Source organism: Microtus pennsylvanicus, chromosome 2 (genome assembly GCF_037038515.1).
Source record: "Microtus pennsylvanicus isolate mMicPen1 chromosome 2, mMicPen1.hap1, whole genome shotgun sequence".
In the NCBI taxonomy this organism is placed as follows: Eukaryota; Metazoa; Chordata; class Mammalia; order Rodentia; family Cricetidae; genus Microtus; species Microtus pennsylvanicus.
In genome coordinates, this window is record NC_134580.1 from 89,691,624 (window position 1) to 89,713,771 (window position 22,148).

The window sequence follows — 22,148 nt, forward strand, 5'->3', positions numbered from 1 at the left end:
GTCAAAGCATGGAAACTCAGGCCACCCATCCTGCTACATCTGCAGGAAACGCAGAGGACAGAGGAACACACTGAACCACATAAGCCATGTGCACTCCTGCGGAGTGTCCAACTCCACAGCCGCAGGACCCATGTCTCTCTACACACCGTTGTAAGCAAAAGATGGAAGACGTAGCAAGTGAAAAGGGCAAGATTCCCAAAAGGATAATAAAACTAAAAGGAAAGAATAAAGAAGGGCTTCTAGAATGGACAACCAAGTTATATCTGTTACAGTAACTATATGTTTTATAGTGTGCCTTTCTATATCTGTGTTTTATCAATGAGAAGTGGTTTTCTAAAGAAAAATGAACAGAAACTGTTATATAATTATGTTTAGAGACACCCATAGGAAACTTAAGTTCTTATTTTTATTGACACATATCTGTACATTCCATAAGGTATATGATGTTGAGATTCAGGCATATAGTGTGTGGTTTTCCACTGAGGGTGATTAGCATATTTATAAAGGAGTCTCTAGACTTAAAGCCAGGCTTTGTCACACACCCCACCTAGTAACACGCAGGACTGGCCGGCTCGCCCACCTCTGAGCCTCTCCCAAGGAGAAAGGACCCTGCTGGCCACCAGGGTGTCTAAATGCTCCTGGGCCTCATAGGGCTGCAGCAACTGGGCTGCCACCTAGGATGGGCAGGTGACAGAGGCGGAGCTGCGAGGGGCGGGGCGGCCGGCTGAGCTCCAGTGTCCCCTGGCCAGCGGTGCACTGTGGGCCTATGCGGGGCTCCCAGCGAGGCCTGCCCACCAGACTCACCTGCAGGTGGGTGGCACCGGCAAAGCCGGGCTCCCCCCCCCCGCTCGACCTAAGCCAAGTCAACTCAGGAATACCGCTCGACCTAAGCCACGTCAACTCTGGAATCCCAAACTCAGCGCCTCCGCCTCCACGTCCCTGAAACACGACCACTCTCCCTGGGTCGGAAGACGAGACTGAGGCTTCTGCCTTTGGAACTGTGAAAGCGCCATTACCCTGGCGACCAGGCAGGCCTTGTTTGTTACCTATTGCATCACAATGACAGACACCAATTGATGCCCTACAACCTTCCACTTCCACAAAGACACAACCAAGGGGTTCTAAGGGGGAGAGGCATGGCAGATGATTATGTGTTGGGGTGTGACCCAGGAGAAGATCCAAGAAGGCGGGGCTATGGAGAGAGGATGGGTATTCTGAAAACATCAGGTGTTTGCTGCATAGTTTGGGAGTTCAGGTTTACCCTAATTTCTTACCTACTGCTGTTTGTGCTAGAGACTATGGGCCAGGCTTTTGAGGAGATTTTGGACTAGGGGCACCAGCTGCTAGTATTGGGTTCTGTGTGAGAACCCACCCGGAGTAGAGCCTGAAACTTGGTTTAGTATGGCTTTTTAACTTTGCGATGAAAAAAGGAGAACCAGAGACGAGGCTAGTAAAAGACAACAGCAATTTAGCAAGGGTCGGACTACAACCTGACCTCACAAGGCATCCTTTGTTGGGATCGCTCAGGATGTGATCTAAGAGACAGTCAAGAGTTGGAAAGTGGTGCTTCAGCTGGGATAAGCAGACAGAGATCAAAGGGCTCAGGCTCTGGGAAGAGTCAGTGAGGAGCTCCAACAAGAGACAGAGAGCACTCATCAAGTGCTCCTTCCCCCCAAAAGGCCGGCCGGCAGAGGGTGCAGAAATCTAGCCAACTCCTAATGATTTCAGACATTCTTCGTAAGAATGTTACTATGAATTTATGGAATCTCGTTGTACACCAAGCACTCAGCTAGCCCACTGTATTTGCAGTCTCATCCTAGTGACCACACAATCCCGACGCTCAAATAGTAGCTCAGTGAGGCATCTCTCAGCTGCTTATTTAAAGTTGTGTATTTACTATATCTATTTTGCCACCTAACGTAACTATCTTATTGCCTTATCACACTTTATTATAAGAAGTCTCTTTTGATCTCAGTTGTATGTCCACGTCCCAGAATAATATACAGGGGGTACTAAATGTCCCTTGAAGCAGTATTATGTGTAATATCTTTAATTTAAATGCAATATAATAAACTTAAATTATTTAGCTTATAAAATAGGTTTATAAAAAATAAAACCCCGAAGGTGCAAATTAGGAAAGACTGTTGGCAGACTCTTAATGACTTCCAAAGATTGCTAGGGGACATTTTCCTTCTATGGCACACTATTGGAATAAAACCTGACGACCTGATTAATTTAAACAAAACCTTAGCTGGTGACAATGACTTAAACAGACCCAGGGTATTGTCAACTGGAAGAGAGAATTGGCTTTGATTGAAGAGAAATTACAGAAGGCACATGTGGATCATGTAGATCTGAGTCTTGCCTGCATTTTGGTCATGTTATCCCCCTAACATTCCACTACAGGAATTTTAATGTAGAGAGAAGATATTATCTCAGAATGAATCTTTTACCACATAAACTGAGTATAAAATCAAAAATTTATGTGAAAAGGGTCTCAGTTATGTGGAAGGACACTTAAAAGAAATCCCACACTAGCTCAGAACTAACAAATAGACGGTTATTTATTTAGGGGTCACACAAAATCAGAATCCTCTGCTGGAACAGACATCTTCCTTACCTTTAGGACTCCACAGATTTCAGTGCTGTTCGCAATAGGGACCCTCCAGTTGCCTCGGTCCTAGTGTCCTCTTGCAGCAATTGAAAAGTAACTGAGATAGTGAGCAGAACAGCCTTACTGGAAGAAGTGTGTCACTGGGGCAGGCTTCGAGATTAAAATCCTCCTGACAGTCCCCACTAGTTCTCTCAGCTTCATGATTATGGTTTAAGATTTGAGCTCTCAGCTTCCTGTTCCTGCTTTTTGTCAGCTTGCTGTACCCACCATTATATATCCTAACCTTGTGGAACCCTAAATCCAAATAAACTCTTTCTTCTATCAGTCGCTTTGGTCTTGGTGTTTTATCATAGCAACAAGAAAGGAACTAAGATAGCATTTTTTTTAGTTAATTTTTTAAAACTTAATTAACATTTTTTCCATTTATTTTACATATCAATTACAGTTTTCCCTCCCTCCTCTCCTTCTGTCCTGTGCATCAAGTCCCTTCCTCCTCCCATCCCCCCTTCCCCATCCACTCCTCCTCTGCCTCCATTCAGAAAAGTGCAGGCCCCCATGGGCTTGAACAAAGCAGGGCACATCAAGTTGAGGCAGGACTGAGCTCCTCCATCTGCATCATGGCTGGTTGAAGAAATCCAGCATGGGAAACAGATTCCCAAAAGCCATCTAAGCATCAAGGACAGGTCCTGGTCTCACTGCTAGGAGCTTTACAAACAGACCAAGGAACTAGGACATTTAGGGGTCTGGAGCTTGAGTTCTTACCTTACTTTTATGCTGCGGGAAAAAGGCAGTGAGGCACAGCCATCTTCCCTGATGAAGAGAGCCTGCACAAAATCAGAGGGTCAGATTTCCCTGAAGGGAGCTGACATAGGGAACTTACTCTGAAAGTACATCATCAGAGAGAGTCTATACCTCACATATCCGTGGGGTCAGCCCAACAGAAGCCTGGATGACAGAAAAAGAAAAACATTACTGTTCACTCTGGGCAATGCCCCTGCCCTCCTCTTACCCCCAAACACCCGGGATCCTGGACCCCCCCAAACACAGAGGAGGGGTGTGTGGGCTTAGTGCTAGCTAGCCACTATAGAAGGACGTATAAAACTTGAGGCTGGCACTATCAAGAGACACAGATGAGAGGCAGATTATTACCATAAATAGATAGGAGAAGCTGGCAAACTTAGACATGTGCTTTCCTGCAATGAACTTTATCATTTTCCACCACTAATGTGGTCTCTTCTAGATCCCTACTGTGTCTAGATCCCTAGATACAGAAGCACACACAAACACCCTCTGCAAAACTGCAAAAATCCAAAGAAGTAGGTATTTCCTCTATCTCATAACCAGAGGCTTAAGGTTTTATCCCTTTTGACCTAGTAGGATTTTTTTTTTCTTAATTTCAAATGTCTGAAACCACACTAACCACAGACAAAGGGAACAGTGAGCTGTACCCAGAGAAGTGGGCTATTTTTTCAGATTGTTTCTATACAATGTTATTTGTCAACCAGTGCTCAGGTCATCTCACTAGCATACTTCTATATCTTCTAGGTTTGTTTGTTTGTTTTGTTTTGTTTTTTCGAGACAGGGTTTCTGGAGCCTGTCCTGGAACTAGCTCTTGTAAACCAGGCTAGCCTCAAATTCACAGAGATCCACTTGTCTCCACCTTCAGAGTGCTGGGATTAAAGGCTTGCACCACCACTGCCTGGCTAGAAAGGGTATTCTTTTTGTTTTTTTTAGTTGTTGCAAAAAAAAAAAAAATCCCATTTCCCTCCCCCTCCTCGCACACATTACCCCTTCCCCCACTCCCCTCCCCCTCTCCCCACTCCTCTTTCCCTCCCAACACTCCATTTCCCCCTCCCTCTTGAGAATGAAGAGCAGTCTAGATTCCCTGCCCTGCTGGAAGTTCAAGGTCCTCCCACTTCTATCCAGGACCAGGAAGGTGAGCATCCAAACAGGCTAGGCTCCCACAAAGCCACTTCACATATTAGGATCGAAACCTAGTGCCCTCGTCCTTGGCTTCTCATCAGCCTTCATTGTCCGCCACGTTCAGAAAATCCGGTTTCATCCCATGCTTATTCAGTCCCAGTCTAGCTGGCCTTGGTGAGCTCCCAATAGATCAGTTCCACTGTCACAGTGGGTGGGTGCACCCCCCGTGGTCCTGACTAAGGGTATTCTTAAGGAATGCTATCCCCTTAATTTTATTTTTATTGCTGTTGTCTGTTTTGAGACAGAGTCTCAGTGTGTATCCCTGGATGGCCTGGAATCAAAGATTTGCCTTGCCTCTACTACCTTCAAAGATTAAAGGGATTAAAGGCATGTGCCACCATACCTGGCATTATCCCCTCAATTTTCTGTGATTAAAAACAACTTGCATTATACTCTACATTTTTAAAAGCCCCCAGCAAAGCTACATCTCTTGCTTTCTTCTAATACACATAGCTTTGAAAGCTGAACACGGCATTCTTATCCCTGTATAGCACTAAAATGCAGTCCAGGTTTAACCCCAGTCAAATTGTGAAGCTTTATGTGATGAACCTGGAAGTAATACATATATCCAGTGGGATCAACAAGGACTCATTGTCAAAGGGAATCATGAAAGTCTAGTTTTTCAAAGTTTCACAAAGAGAGACTAATTATACAAACTTTACTGTTCAGGTAAACTAGTAAAATGCCATTGTTAAGTATAGGAGAGGGTCACACACATGCCTTTAATCCCTTTAATATTGATTATGGAGGTCATGCTCCATATCACAGTGGTAAGGACAATGTAAGATACAGGTTTGTTGTGACATTAGGAAGATAGTTCATTCCAGTGCTAACACTTACTGGAGTCCCCAGCATGGTATATGTCTTCCCAGAGCCCGTCTGCCCATAGGCAAAGAGGCATATGTTGTAACCTTGGGCAGCTCCAGACAGTACTTCAGTACCCAAGTCCTGGAACACCTGTAACAACAAAAGTAGAAAGCTTATTGATCCATCTTCCCACAGCACATTGAAAAAATACATTAAACCTAAAAAAAAAATAAAATTAAAATATTGGGGCTAGAGAGATAGTTCAGCAGTTAAGAACACTGGACCTCAGGTTCAATTTCCAGTACCCACATGGCAGCTCACACCTGAACTGGTCATTTGTAAGAATCACTTCAGCTTCACAAGAAAAGATTTTAAGGGAAAATTCAAATTGCTCAAATATTCTTAGGTACCTACTGAGTACTAGCCTCATTTTTTGTTTGTTTTAAAATACGTTTCCTAGTCCTTTTTCTTTTCTTTTTTTCCCCAAGACAGGGTTTCACTGTGTAGCTCTGGCTGTCTTGGAACTTGATTTGTAGACCACTGCCCAGGGCTAGTCCTTTTAAAAAGGATTTATTTTCATCATCTGCATGTAGGTGCATGTAGTATGTGGAGTATGTGCACACGTGTGTGAGTGCCTGGTGAAACCAGAAGAGAGCATCAGAGTCCATGGAACATAAGCTACAGGCAGTTATGACTACTTGGTACAGGCACTAGAAACCAAACTTAGGTCATCTAAAAGAGCAGTAAGTATCTCAAATGGCTGAGCAGTATCTCAGCCCCAGTGTTCTGTAGTCTAACACAAAAGAGCCTAAGGCAGGACAAAGATAAAAAGGCAAAAACCTGCTCCTCCTGATACACAGAGAAATGTTCACTAAGGCTAATGAGGTGGTTACAGTGAAACACTGCTCAAGAAGGTGACTCATGGTCTGAAGACCCCACAGGACCAGCTAGAAGTTAGAGAGAGCTGTCCCTGACAGTCGCTCCTCTGACTGCTCCTGATAGCTGGTAGGTTCTGCTGGACAATCGCTTCATCTGTGGTCAGATTTTGTGACTAATTCAGAAACCACCAGTAATCCTCATGTGGCAACTGCACTTTAAGTTTCTAGGTTTCCTGAAATTTCAACTGAACTCTGCCAGGCAGCATCCTAACACTCTTGACCACCGATGCTGGTCTTGGTGGGAAGCAGAACCCAGTTTTCCACCTCGGAGCCCTTTCACTTGCTGGCAGCTGGAACAATGACACACACAAGGAGGCTGCCAAGCAGGTAGACAGTCCCATTTGACTTCCCGAAGAAAGACACAAAAGCAGAACAGCAGATGACAAGTTCTCCAGGAGTGCCCAGCACAGCGGCGGAAGTGTCAACTATGGCGCTTGTGCCAGCCTACTCTGTGTGGCACTGCCTGCGATTCCTGCTGCCGCGGGGGCCCCAGTGCTTTCCTGATTATTTTATTGACTTCCCTTTCAATTCTGTGAAACATCTAGTATGGTTCCAGATTGTGGTGTGCACCTAGTCTTGTGCTTCAAAGTTGGTGATCCTAGGCAAGTTCCTTGCATTTTGTAAACTCCAGTTTCTCCAGCTGTAAGATGTCTATCACACAGACTGCTGTCACAGGCGAAACTGGGGGCAACCAGGTAAAGACAGGAGCTAAGTCAAGACTACATCGTCTCGTATTCCAGCAGCTCCACTTAGGCTTCTTGGCCGTTATTACTTCTGTTTGCTTTTTAATGTGTCCATGGTCTAGGCAAAAGGCCAAAAGAACTCAGGGTGCTGTGAAGACTTGAGCTCTGTTCAAGAGAGATCCTTCCCATGGTCTCTCTTGTAGCTCTCTCTAGTCACACAAACTATGTTAACAAAGTTAAAAATTGGGAGAGGTCTTGCTTGCCTCCTAAAGTCTGGCCAGGTGACATTCCTTGAGTCTGAAGAAGCAATATATTTTGCTGCATTAGATTAGATGAATTGACTACCATTCATTCACTATTTGAAATATCCTCCACACACTCCAGCTTCCTGGGGCAGGAGGTGAGAACAGAGGTGGAAACAGCGAAGGGCCACATCTAAATCTAAACTTTATTTCTGCCCTGTTGCAGAATTGTTCATACTACCACTCTGCTGTGGCAATAAGGTTTACCTTGTATTCGAGGCCAGAGCTAGCTAATAGCTGACCAAAATTAGCCATAGAGGTTTTGGAGGACTGAGGATATATAGAGAGACATGGGAAGTAGTAGAGAGATGCTTAGAAAGATGTGTGTTCTTTGGATTAAGGAAGGAGACAGAAAGGAGGTCACTAGTTACTTCTCTGCCCCTGATCAATCTGGTTCTAACCCCATATCTGACTCGGGAGTTTTTATTAATAATAGAATAATTTAGGTAATCGTTACTACCCACAGTTTATGCTCAGCTGAGCAGAGTAAAGAGAGAGAAAAAAACCAAAGATTGTTACTTCGTTCATGTCCTTATCCAAATGCCTATGTGTTCTCTGAAAGTATCACTGAAGAAAGCACTATAGCTGATGATAGAAGAATATCAACAGGATCAGGGCTCCAGTCAAGAATGATGGAGACTAAGACACAGTACCACAGCTGGGCGGTGTTGGCACACACCTTTAATCCCAGCACTTGGGAGAGAGAGGTAGGCAGATCCCTGTGAGTTCAAAGCCAGCCTGGTCTACAAGCGCTAGTTCCAGGACAGGCTCCAAAGCTACAGAGAAACCCTATCTAGAAAAACCAACAAAAAGATACAGTACCCACTCCTCAAGAGCTGGTAGGCTTAGCTCATCAGAAGATCCTGGAAAAGCCACAACCTTAGAAAGAGGAAAACAGGGAGATAAGACATGTTCCACTCCACCCATGTTAACACAATGAGACATAAGCCATGTCAGGGGAGCAGCGGGTGACAATTGGGGTTCGAGGTGTCAGCCCATCAGTAGGAGACTCTCTGGTGGGTGAGGCAAGGCCCTGAGACTACAGACTCCAGGATGTCTTTTGATTCTCTTGTGCCTTTACATGTTGCTGTTGCTATCTTTCTCTGGTGTGAATCGGGTGTGGGGAGATGCCCTACTGCCTGTAATGTAATGTGTTTATCTCATGGAAACATCCTGCTCACTGGACATTTTTTACCTGTAGACTATAATAAAAAATGACTTCTCTCTAACAGATACTGTTTAATTGATAATAATAATGTTACATTATACAATATATTATATAATAATATTAAAAATACAGAGTTGTGATAAATAAAAGTAACTACAAGGAAACGTCACACAACAGGGGTCTATGTAAGGGGTCACTTAAGGAGCTGCCTAGATCATAGCTCAAGTTAATGATTAAGAGAAACAGTTGAGTCCCAGGAACCAGGCTGGCTCAAAATCCTTTAATCTTAGAGCTGAAAGACTCTAATGCCAAAAGACATAGTCACGGGTCTCGGTGTGCATCATTAGCTGAAACAAAGCGTTTTTACCTGTACTCTGTAAGAAATTTAACACAGTCACTGTATGGGGTAGATATATTGGATTGAACAGCCGTATTTCAGAAGTACCTTCATCTTGAAGAATCCTTGTAGAAAACAGTGAATGTTTTGCCAAAGGGTCCTGTGGCCATCCTATGACTTTGGTCACAAGACACCTCAGGTACACTTGAGGCTCTTGTATTATTGTGTCTTGCACACAATGCATAGTGAATGACTAGAATCATGGAGGCATGTGATGGTCTTCAGTAAGATGTGCAAATTTAGATTAGGGACCTTGGTATGAGGAAATACTGTATAACAATCAATAAATACGTCTTTGTATGGCTGTTTGGGGTCCAGTCCAAGCCCAGTCCATTCCAGTTCAGTCTATCAGAAGAGGCTGGACCTTTCTGCTGCTACATGGGCCTTAAAAAATACAGAAGAATAAAGAAGGAAAGCATCAAGAGATTGAGTGAGTGTCTTTTTCCTTAACACCCTCAGACAGAAAAGTCTAATGTTGTGAATTGCCCTTTGAACCCTGTGCTGCTTGGAGGCTGGTCCCCCAGGCAGCAATACTATAGTGGCATTTCATTTGTATTTTAATAAATAAATGTTTGCCAGAAGATTAGAGAGTAAAACAGCCTCACTGTTCAGCCTTACACACACCTTTAATCTCAGTAGCCACACTAGTTGCAATAGAAACTGGGTGGTGCATGTCTTTAATCCCAGTGGTGCATGCTCTTAATCCCGGCCCTAGGGAGGATTATAAAGTGGGAGGAGACAGCTCTCAGACACAGTCTCATTCTGAGATTCCTGGAGGCAGGATCGCCATTTTTGGATGGAGGTCAAAGTAAGAGCCAGTAGCTGGCTGTTTTGCTTTTTGGGTCTTCAGGTTGAACCCCAATTTCTCTGAGTTTTTATTAATTGTGCCTCACAATATGACATCATAGTCTAAGAGTTAAGATAAATCACTGAACTACAGTCTGCCGCAGACACCAATTAAGAATAGATAGGTGACTTCCTTTATTTATTTTTTAAGAATTCAAGTAATGGAACATATATAATGCACAGCACTATAGACCTTGTTCTTTTTTCCTCTCCCTCTCTCTCCCTCCCTCTCTCTCTCCCTTCCTCCCTCCCCCGCTCCCCCCCTCTTTCTTTCTTTCTTCCTTTCTTTCTTCCTTTCTTCCTTTCTCTCTTTCCTTTTTATTTTGTTGTTCTAAATAGGGTTTCTTTGTGTAACAGTCCTGGCTGTCCTGGAACTCACTCTGTAGATCAGGCTGGTCTCAAACTCAGAGAACCTGCCTGCCTCTGCCTTCAGAGTGCTGGGACTAAAGGTGTATGTCACCAGGCCCGGCTCAGACATCCCTTTCTCAAATCCAACCAGAATCAACAACACTGCTGACAATTTCCTAACAATGGTTCATCCAAGCATAGGGGCGGCCTACATATTCCTAGAGGGATTTGTCACTGATAAGTTGCTTTGGTTTGTATGGGTTTTTATTCTGTTAGCTATTATGTTCTCTAACCAAGTGGACTCATAGCAAAAGTAATTGTAAAAAGTGCATATGGACCCAGCAGTGTTAGTGCACGTCTTTAATCCCAGCACTCAGGCAGATCTCGGCGAGGTTGAGGCCAGTCTGGACAGCAAAGGCTGTTACACAGAGAAAGCCTATCCTAAAAACAAAAACAACAACAAAAAAACCATATAGTTCCTGGATAGCTTTGTGTCATCTTAACACAAGCTGGAGTCATTTGAAAAGAGGGACTCTCAACTGAAAACAGTGCCTCCATAAGAGCTGCCTGCAGGCAAGTCTATAGTGTATTTTCTAAACTATTAATTGGCATGGGTGGTGGCATCCTTGGGCTGGTGATCTTGGGTGCTACAAGAATGCAAACTGGGCAAGCCATGAGGAGCAATCCAGTAAGCAGCCAGCAAGCAGCCAGCACTCCTCCATGACCTGCATCAGCTCCTGACTCCAGGTTTCTGCCTTGCTTGAGTTCCTGCCCTGACTTCTCTCAGTGATGAACTGTTATTTGTATTTTAATAAATAAAGCTTGCCCGAAGGTCAGTGAAAAGCAGCCACACTAGTCAGCCATACAGACCAGGCAGTGGTGGCACACACCTTTAATCCAGCAGCCACACTAGTCAGCCATACAGACCAGGCAGTGGTGGCACACACCTTTAATCCAGCAGCCACACTAGTCAGCCATACAGACCAGGCAGTGGTGGCACACATCTTTAATCCAGCAGTTACACTAGTCAGCCATACAGACCAGGCAGTGGTGGCACACACCTTTAATCTAGCAGCCACACTAGTCAGCCATACAGACCAGGCAGTGGTGGCACACACCTTTAATCCAGCAGTTACACTAGTCAGCCATACAGACCAGGCAGTGGTGGCACACACCTTTAATCCAGCAGCCACACTAGTCAGCCATACAGACCAGGCAGTGGTGGCACACACCTTTAATCCAGCAGTTACACTAGTCAGCCATAGAGGCTGCATAGTGGTGGTGCACGTCTTTAATCCCAGCACTAGAGAGGAATATAAGGCAGACGAGGACTGGTTCTCTTTCAGTCTGAAGATTTCAAAGAGGTAAGAGCTCTCTAGTGGCTTGGCTGCTTTTGCTTTTCTAGTCTTCAGGTGGAACCCCAATATCTGTCTCTTGGTATTTATTATTCATGCTGCAGAAAATGACTCAGGAAAAACCAGAATGGAGCCTTGAAAATCAAGTAGGTTGTGTAACAGAAAAGATGTCTAAACTGTATAAACAACTGTGTTACACTGTGAGGGATTAACTTAATGGAATTTGGAAAATCAAATACACGAAGAAAAAGGACTCAAATGTTAGTGCAAGGTAAACACGCTTATTTTCTTCCACTAAGCGCGCTGCATTCTTTAGATGACAAGGCAATCACGTTCAGCCAGAAAACTATCAATAATATAAGACAATTAGACAGTACAAAAATGAAGAAATCACCGATAACCCTTCAATCACAAAAAAATAAAAACTGAAATTGTGGATGACCCAAAATGCAATAAAGATAATAACCTATTGGTAAAATACAGCAAACATGGACCACAGTAAATTATGGCTTCATCTAATTACAGAGAAAGGTCTAAATGTATTTTAACCTATAGTCTTCCTACAAATTAGGGGAAATGGGGTGGGAGGTGAGTAGAACTTAATTAATAGACAAACCATTAACTCCACACAAGGAAATTTTTTTTTACACAAGGAAACTTTTTAGAAACAAAGAAAATTTTGTTATGTGTAACAACATGGATGAAAAAAGAAAAAAGGTATTTTTCTCCACTTACTATTCAAGGTTCATCTATGTTGTTGCACAGATCAAACTTTATAAAACACCATTTCTCAGCACGTATCTCAACCACCCAGACAATATTAAAAGTATGTTGGTAACATAGAGGAAGAGGGAGAAAGGAGAGATAGGTAATGCTAAGAATGTCTGAAAAGGCCACATATTATTTTGCGAGTGCATCTTAAAATACTAAAGTAACATGTGTATGTGTGTGTGCGTGCACATATATATACATATACATATACACACATACATGTGTGTGAGTTACAGCACACCAGGTGATAATGTTCCTTTTGACCACACAGTTATCTTCTGAAGAAACATGTTCATAATATTGAGTTGAGCCAGATGAGAGTTGTGAGCAAAGGCCAGGGTGACAGAGAGAGTCTGAGTCATAGTCTTAGTGCTTCCAAAACTTTCCCCAACACAGTATTTATTTAGGCATAATAACATCACAGCTGGGGAGAAAGGAAAAACAAAACCAAGCCAAATAAGCATTGCCTTCCTAGCCTTTAGACTCTTTGTCCCTTCTTTCCTTTGTTCTCAAATGGAACTGTCCCTCCACCACTGCTCTCATGAGGATAGCATGTAAAACAGTGGTCCTGGGAGTTGGATCCCTGGCTATAGAGATTCTCTGGGTTCACCATCACGAGAAAACCCTAGGCAAGCCCCTGAAGTACTAGACAGAGGACGCTCATTTAAGGCTGAGGCTCCGACATGGCATCCACAAGCAACACAGTGCACATAAATGAATGTATAACAATGGACTGAATCCGGTATGCTCACAAAATATATGCAGAATAAAATTACATTATGGTTGTTCAGTAGTTTTCCTTTAAATCCTGAATTCCTTCCCACATGTTTGATGCTCGTTAGAGTCTTGCATACAGCACTGTTTCCAGTGTACTCAAAAGAGCTCCTCAGCATTGTTTTCAATGGGTTTGGTCCAGCAGCACCAAGACATAGTCAAGTAGGACCAAGCTGTTTCATATCGTTTGAGCTGCAAATACTTGTATAGAAGGAAGCTGGAAATATGGCTGAGTGGTATTCACCAGACAAGGCCAATGTGAAAACTAGAGTTTGGGTTCTCAGAACAAAAAAAGCTGGGTGGGTGTGGTAGACCACCTGTAATGCTAGCACGTAGAAAGGGAAGAAAGGGAATCCTCAGCTAGACTAGGCAAAAAGTTGAATCCAAGTTCAGTGGGAGAGACTGCCTCAGTATGTAAGGCAGAGAGTGACTAAGGAAAACACTGGAAATCAACCCTGGGCCAGTGTGCACACACAGAAAGAGACACCACAACCACACACACATGACCGTGAACCTCCATACATGTCTGCACACCACACATACACATACACCGGGGAAGGAAAACAAGCCTAGATGATTGCGTCTATGTGGAAAAAGTTTTCTGCCAATTATGCTGCTAGGAGCATATTTTCCTGTTTTTAATCTTGTTTAGTCTAAAGGGTCTCACGAGGCCAATGTTAGCACTGGAGACACAAGCGAACTGGTTTTATACTTTAGCAAGGCCAGTTGAAGCTCATCTCATTTTTAGGTTTGGTTTAAGAGATTAATTGTTGTGATGACCTGTGGGGTATCTGCCTCAGATATCCCACTTACAGTACAACTTCCTGACTAAAGCCATAGTCCCCTCCCCCAGCCTTAAAGCCTTTGCAGAAGGAGCGGCTGCACGCTAGTCACAATTCCTCAACACGCTGGCCTCAAGTCACTTCTTCCGCTTCAGCTCTCAGACTTCAAGTCCATCCCAAACTATACAAAACTAACTCTAGTTTAACACCTATTTATGGAACAAATGGAGGCTGAGGTGGGGAGATCTCAGTAAGAGGCCAGCCTAGGCCACACAGGAGAATTCTGTCTCCAAACCAAAACAAAAGCATCATATATATTAAAAGTCTTCTGGATTCATTCTGGAGGACTTGCGTTCGTTCCCCCTCTGATTTGAAACTGGACACCCTAGGGTACAAGACAGATGAAAGAGAACCTACTTGGAAAGACAAGAGCCAGGAGTGCTGGGTTATACTAGGAAGAAAGCACAATGAGCTAGTGCAGGCCTGGAATCTCAGCACCCGGGAGGCTGAGACAGGAAGATAGCAAGCTGAAGGTTTATCAGGGTTATATAATGAGTTCCAGACCAGCCTTGGCCACACACTCAGACCCTGTCGCAAAACTCAAAGAAAGAAAAGAAAGTAGCACAATGACTACATTGTGACACAGATCCTAGTCGCCTGTGGGAGCATTCCAGCTACACTTCAACACCTAGCCCCTGGGTCACAAAGGAGTAAGTAGCATTCTCATTCACTGTTATAAAGTACAAACTATTGTCTCTATATCACAGAATACTCAAGTCCACTGAAGTACTCAGGTAATTTAGGATAAAACATCCTGATTGCATCCATAGACAAACACTTGCTCTGGTTACAGAACTAAAATCAGGTGGTGTTCTCCACTTCTCAGAAAGAGAGGAGTCACTAAGCAGGCCTGAAAATAACATGTCCTTCATTCATGACCGTTGGTTCTTTCTACACTACTGTAAGACTTAACAGTCCAGTATCTTCTAAATGTCAGATACTTCATTTCACACTTCAAATATCAGAGGGCATCATAGAGTGAGGAGATGGGGCAAGTTCATACAGCACTTAGGAGAATCTAGTATAAAAGTCAAGACTTTGAGGCAGCAGACCTGGGTTTAAATCTAGGTTCCACACTTTCCAGGACTGCCATGGAGAAGAAATGATATAACAGAACTTAAAATACCCAGTCTACCTAGAACAGGGTGGCCCTCAATCGGTTTGTAATCCTAGCATGAGGGTGGCAGGGGCAGGAACAAGTTTGAGGCCAGCCTGGTCTACACAGTGAGAGACTATCTCAAAACAACAACAGCATTTTAAGAACCCAGGCAAGATGGTACAAGCCTATAATCCTAGCACTTGAAAGGTAGGGGCAGAAGGCTTGTCCACACAGCAAGTTTAAGGCCAGTGTGAGCTACATGGGACTCTGTCTCTACAAAACAAAAGTCCTATTTTCTCCCTATAGAAGAAAGTTGGTTATGAAAACATTTCCAGAATTAACTCTGACTTTTCCAAACCCTGAAACCGAATCACTAAACTTCATGGAATGTTTCCAGATCCTTGAAGAGAAGGAAGAAGTTGTTTACTTTCTTAAAATGGATGTGGACAGAAGGAAAAATCATACCAGCCTGAAACCATGACATGTCTGTGTTTAACATCACCACAAACAAGATGACCAATTTAACATGAGAGGAATAATAGAGAGTAATTAAGGGTTTCTATTCTTGTCAAATTCCATCTCAACAGAGTCGCTGCTTCTCCCAGCTACATAGAAGCTGTATTAATCTTCCTCCTGTGTAAACTCAGTGAGTATCCCTAAGAAGCACCTGTCTTATACCTAAATGCTGAGCTTCAGAAATAAGAGCTGAACAATGAAATGAGAGACAAAGGAATAATCTACTATTTCTAAGAAATGTGTAAGGCAAATGAGCACATTTTTCTGCTTGCTTCTTCCATCCCTGAGGGACAGTTACTTAGGAGACCGTGTATAAACTAAGATAATTTTAGGGCTCAATTCCACATCTGCCTGAACTCCCCAGTGTAGCCTGAGGCATCTTGTTCATTTCCCGGTCAGCCAGGCCTGAAATGATCACACAGAAATTGTATTATTACAACACTGCTTGGCCAATAGCTCAAGCGTATTTCTAGCAAGCTCTTACATCTTAAATTAACCCATTTTTATTAATCCATGCATTACCACGAGGTCATGGCCTAGTGGCAAGGTTCTGGCGGGTTCCCACAGGCATCTTTCTCCTTGGGTGGCTACATGGCATCTTCCTGATTTGTCTGCTCTCCTCCACTATCTGCTTAGAATTCCCACCTTGCCCTATTCTGCGCTGCAATAGATCTAAAGAAGCTTCTTTATTAACCAATGATATTCACAACATACAGAGGGGAATCTCACATCACCCCAGGGTTCTGCCTTTTACAGCTTGAAAATCCATGGGTGCAGTGGCCCATGTCTTTAATCCCAGCTCTGGGGAAGCAGAGGCAAGTGTATATCAGTGAGTTCAAGAGCAGGCTAGTCTAACATATCCAGAGTTCCAGACTAGCAAGGGCTATATAGTGAGACCCTGTTCAAAAATGAAATAAAATAAAAATCCAGACTATGAGTGATGCCTGGACAAACTGTCACTATTGGAATTCAGGCTTTTATTGCATTCAGTCTTTGAGGGAGAGGAAATATAAATACCCCATACTCTCTGCTTCATAGTTGAAAAATACTATCTGTCTTCTATGTCTTTCTGCAGAAACAAGAGAGATTTCTATTGACATTTAGACAACTGAACCAAGGGTCCCCCATGAATCTCGTACATGATATACTGAGGCCAGCCTTAGCCAGATGATTCATACACCTTGGACTAGATGGAATACATTGAATACTTCTTGACATTGTTGGCACAATACTGACATCTACAAAGTTTACATACTAAACTGTGCAATTGACTTACAAAAAAAACCAGTCAAACAGTCGCACACTCACACACACACACACACACACACACACACACACACCCCACACATTTGAATTAAGTTGACAAGTTTGCATCGGACTGCACTCATAGCTATTATAGGCATCTACATGGCCTACAGACTCCTGGCTGAAGGACAGAATGAAACCCAAGAGGGAACTCCCAAGTTAAATTAGTGACTCACATGATGCTCTGAGAAATCAGATCCTCTTGAAATCCAAAGAGCTGAGGTTAAATGTGTGTATGTGTGTGTGTGTGTTACTTTCAAATCTTAGGAAAGAATGTCTCTCTCATTTTTTGGAAGAGAATCTACAGACTTAGGTTCTATCTTATTACAAACTAAGCAATCATATTGTTAATCAGATTTTAAAATGTTTTCATTAGCATATATTACCTATATATAATTTGTTTCATTATGAAATTTTCATATGGGTACATAATATATTCCAATTACATTCTCCCCTGTTTATCTTTCTTGCCTTTTTCCTCTCACCCTAACTCCCTTATACTCCCTCTTCCTAACTAGCTCCCCTTCTAATTTCATGTGTCTGTCCCTTTTTTGCTTATTTTCAATGATTTAGTGGACCGACCGTGCAGTTTATCAGTGGCGATACCACTGAAGACAATGTCTCTCCCTCCCTGACCACTGATAACTGCTTATAAATTCTCAAGTAAGCATGGGGGCCCCGTGAGTCCCTCCCACAACACAATTCTGGCAGGCTCAATGTAGTCCAGCTCTTGTGTAAGTAATCACACCTGCTATGAGATTAAGAGTACAACAGCCCTGTCACGCCTGGATGCCAGTGTCCCACACCCTTCAGCTCCTTTCTCCAGCTCCTACACTCCTTCTGCCCCATCTTCTATAATATGAACAAAAATTTTTATACTTTCTTCCCATCATTGAGAATAACAATTTACCCACCCCTCTCTTTGTTTTTTGTTTTGTTTTGAGATAGGCTCTAGCTGTCCTGGAAACGACTATGTAGACCAGGCTGACTTTAAACTCACAAGAGATCCATCCACCTCTGCCTTCCAAATGCTGGGATTAATATGGGTACATAATATTACATTCGCTACCACACCTGGTATATATCTCCCTTGAAATTCCATGAAAAGCTTGGGTAAAATGTGTGTTATTTTCCACATTGTTGGACTGAGGAAAACTGCTCAATGGACAGAGTGATGGCCATGCAAGTGTGAGGACCACAATCTGTACCCCCAGCACCTCTAACTAAAAAAAAAAGTGGGAGCCAGTGGTGGTAATGCACACCTTTAATTTCAGCACTTAGGAGACAGAGGCAGGCAGATCTCTGAGTTTGAGGCCAGCCTGGTCTACCGAACAAGTACCAATACAGCCATGGCTACAAAGAGAAACCCTGTCTCAAAAAAACCACACATACACACACTAAAAAAAAAAAAAGAAGAAAGAAAGAAAGAGAAGAGGAGGGGGAGGAGGAGGAAGAAGAAGATGATGAAAAAGAAGAAGGAAGAGAGAAGAAGGGAGAAGAAAGAAGGAGGAGGAGGAGGAGGAGGAAAAAGAAGGAAGAAGAAAAAGAGAGAAGAAAGGCTGGGAGAGTGTAGTTACCCTTTGTAATCCCAGCATCTGGGAAGCAGAAGTGGGAGAGTCCCTACAATAAACTAGGTAGGTAGATTAGCTAGACTTGGTGAATCCTGGGTTCAGAGAGACCTTACCTCAATAAAACAGTGGAGAACAGCTGAGGAAGGTCAACTTCAGGCCTACATATACTTCCAACACACATACAGACACACACGCCAGCAAATAAGCATACCTTCCTGTGCACACAAACATGCACACATATATGCATACAGACATGTACATCACACACAATGCACAAGTAAAAAAGCATAGTACTTACCACACTGTGATTATCTGTCTCCTCTAAAATAGACACATCAAATGTGATGCTGATTTAAGGGGAAATGTTTGAGAAAGGAGGACCAATCAAGCAAGAGCAAACAAAACCAAGATGAAAACAAATTCTTTCTCCTGTCATCTCTGTAGATATGCTTGCAATTCTAAAAAGGCAATTTTTACTAAAAGTTGAGATTATTTAAATGTATATAAACTGAAAAACAGTTAGACCACTGCATTATAAGTACCGTTCCTGACTTCAAATGTGTGTGAGCAGAGAACTCCTGCCCCAACAGCTGCTCATCACCAGGAGGAAGTTAGGTGAGTTTCCCAAGCAGAACATGCTGGTCCCAGGAGAAATACACAGCTTCAAAGAAGGGTTAGAAAAAGTGTGCACTAATGGATGGATCTAGATAACACCATATTGAGTGAGGTAACCCAGACCCAGAAAGACAAATATAGCATGTACTCACTCATAAGTGGCTTTTAGACATAAAGCAAAGAAAAACCAGCCTACAGGACACAGACCCAGAGAAACTAGACAACAAAGAGAACCCTAAATAGAGAACATACATGGATCTACTACATAGGAAGGTGAAAAAAACAAGATCTCCTGAGTAAGCTGGGAGTTTGGGGCTCACAGGAGAGAGTAGAAGGGGAGAGGAAAGGAAGAGAGGGGAGAAAAATGTATAGCTCAATAAAAATAAAGAAAGGAAAAAGAAAAAGCACGTATTTGCTTCTCATGTGCTGTAAGAGAATGGTTGCTCACTGTGCCAGGATCTGAGCGAAAGCACATAAAAACTCACATATCAACTTACTAGGTGGGCAATGAACATAAGTACTTTAACAAATAATTCATCATATGGTAATTCTGAGATATTCACTACCACAATGGTAATAATACACACACATAACTAATAAGAATAGGCCATAGAGATTTTAAGTAGCTTGTTCAAAGTAAGACAGTAAATTAGTATCTGTGCCTATTTCAAATGTGGGTCTAATTTCAGAGTATAAACAGATTAGCATTAGTGCAGATTCACACCAGGGAGAACAGATCAATTTTGATGAAAAGTTTTGGCTGAACATCCAAATATTTTTAATAGGGTATAAATACAATTTTTATCAACGAAGATCTTCCTTAAGAATGGAAAGTTAGGGCTGTGGAGTTGGCTCAGTAGGAAATGTCTTTTGCCACCAAGCCTAAAGACCTGAGTTTGATCCCTGGGGCCACAAGGTGAAAGGAGAGTAAAGACTCCTAAAAATTGTTCTCTGGCCTCCTTATATGTGTGTGGCATAATTTACTTATTTAGTTTTTAGAGATGGGGTTTCTCTGTAGCCTTGGAGCCTGTCCTGGAGCTGGCTTTGTAGACTAGACTGGTCTCAAACTCAAAGAGATTCTCCTGTCTCTGTCTCCCGAGTACTGGGCTTAAAGGTGTACTCCACCACTGCCTGGCAAATAAGTGTAATTTTAAAAAATTACAAATAATAGGAAGCTAGTAACACCAGGGTTATAGGATAAAGGATCATGGAATAAAGACAGATGTGTTCTTTCTCTCTTCTTTGAGACAGGGTCACTTATAGCCCTCGCTGCCCTGGAACTCTCCATGCAGACCATGCTGGCCTCAAACTCATAGATCCTTGGCTTTGCCTCCTGAATGCTGGGATGAAAGGTGTGCACTACCATCCCCAGATCCCGCTCTTACTTTTCTTGTTGCTATGATTAAATACCTTAATAAAAACAACAGAATGGGGGAAAGTTTATTTGGCTCACAGTTCAGGGTACAATCTATCATGGCAGGGAATGAAAGATGGCAGATGCTGAAAGTGGCTGGTCACACAGCATCCAGTCTGGAGGTGGGACACTATGAACACTGGTGCTCACCTTACCTTCTCTCCTATAGAGCCCAGGATTCCTGCCCACAGAATGGTACCATTCTCAGGGACAGGCTCTTCCTACCTGACCGTTATCCAAGATAATCCCTACAGGCCTGCCAACGCCAGTCTGCCAGGTGATTCTACAGCTCATCAATCTGACAACTGAAATTAGTCATCATCACACATTTACCTGTGAATTACTAACATTAACATCTGTTTTGTTTGTTTGTTTTTTGAGACAGGGTCTCAACTGAGTAAGTGGCCTGGAACTTGCTATATAAGCCATACTGGGCTCCAATTCAGAGATCTGACTACCTCTGCCTCCCAAGTGCCAGCACTTGGGATTAAAAGTGTACGCCAACACTGCTCAGGTCCTAGGTGACATTCTTGTTTATATCCACCAATAAACAGTGACATCTTGTTAACATCTGTCTATGAATGGTGACACCTTGTTCACAGGTATCTCTGAATGCTAAAATCTTACTAACCATTATCTATTAATAGTGATACTTTACAGTCTATAGATAGTGACATCTTGCTAACAGCTATCTATGAATGGTGACACTTTGTTAACATCTAAGTCATATATACACAGACACAAGTATGCCATGTTTGAGGTGAGCCTTACTAACTGTGGTGGTTTGAAAGAACATGGCCCCAAAAGGCAGTAGCACTATTAGAAGTGTGTCACTATGTGGGCCAGCTTTGAAGTCTTTTCCTCAAGCTTCACTCAGTGTGACAGTCAGTCAACTTCCTGTTGCCTCTAAGTCTAGATGTAGAACTCTCAGCTCCAGCATCACATCTATCTGCCTGCATGTCACCATGCTCTCCATCCTGGTAATGAACTGAACCTTTGAAACTGTAAGCAAGCCACCTCAATTACGTGTCTTTATTTTAGGAGTTGTCATGGTCATGGTATCTCTTTACAGCAATAAAAACCCCTAAGACACTGACCTATTCCAATAGTAGAAGACTACCTGCACTAAGCCCCACTCCTAGTCACTCTGAGGCCCAGATTTGAAACGGACACTAGTCAAGTTCCCACACCTTCACCAAGCAGTCTTTTTCTACCTCTTTGCCACATTAAAAAAGAAGAAAGAAAGAAAGAAAGAAAGAAAGAAAGAAAGAAAGAAAAGAAACTGATGCCACGTATTACCATTTCTCAGATTAAAACATTAGTTTCTAACCAGCATATCATAAAATACACTCATCACCCAGATTCCATGCTAATTTACCTAAGTATCCAGTTATAAAAACTAATGCTATCATTAAAATAACTTTAAACATTCCACAATGTATTTGAGGGTTTTCCTCTCGAAAACCACTTTTCATTTGAGAGTTTTCAAAGTTAAAAGTAGCAGTTAGAGTACTTTAAGTTTGCAACTGTCACAATGACCTTGAAAAGTAAATTTACAGCAAACATTTGTAAAAAGGAGAATAGAGGGAAAATGACATTACCACTTCCTGAGATGCATATTGAGGGTCCTCCGGGTTGACTGACCAATAGCAGTAATCAAAACCAAACGCTACAACCTTCTCCCGGGTGTCTCCAGACCTCTCTGGTCGACTGTTCACCTAAAATTAAACACAGCATCCAGTGTCTTTCCTGTCATATCATTGGAATCTGGACAGTGGCCCTTAATTATGCTCTCTGATG

General features: G+C 42.8%; 2 protein-coding genes across 2 annotated transcripts in view; both read right to left on the reverse strand.

Moving 5' to 3' along the window:
* The window catches only part of LOC142844301 (uncharacterized), a 40,281-nt gene extending 37,571 nt beyond the window's left edge, over positions 1-2,710 (reverse strand). The window contains exon 1 of the mRNA XM_075962636.1: positions 2,621-2,710. The gene's annotated coding sequence lies outside the window, so the exon portion shown is untranslated. The remainder of the gene's footprint in view (positions 1-2,620) is intronic.
* Positions 2,711-3,373: 663 nt separating this feature from the next.
* The window catches only part of LOC142844302 (uncharacterized), a 30,427-nt gene continuing 11,652 nt past the window's right edge, over positions 3,374-22,148 (reverse strand). Inside the window, exons 3-5 of the mRNA XM_075962637.1 lie at positions 5,438-5,554; positions 3,527-3,559; positions 3,374-3,438 (exon numbers count right to left, since the gene is read on the reverse strand). Of these exons, the coding sequence (XP_075818752.1) occupies positions 3,544-3,559; positions 5,438-5,554 (133 nt within the window). The 3' untranslated portion in view covers positions 3,374-3,438; positions 3,527-3,543. The remainder of the gene's footprint in view (positions 3,439-3,526; positions 3,560-5,437; positions 5,555-22,148) is intronic.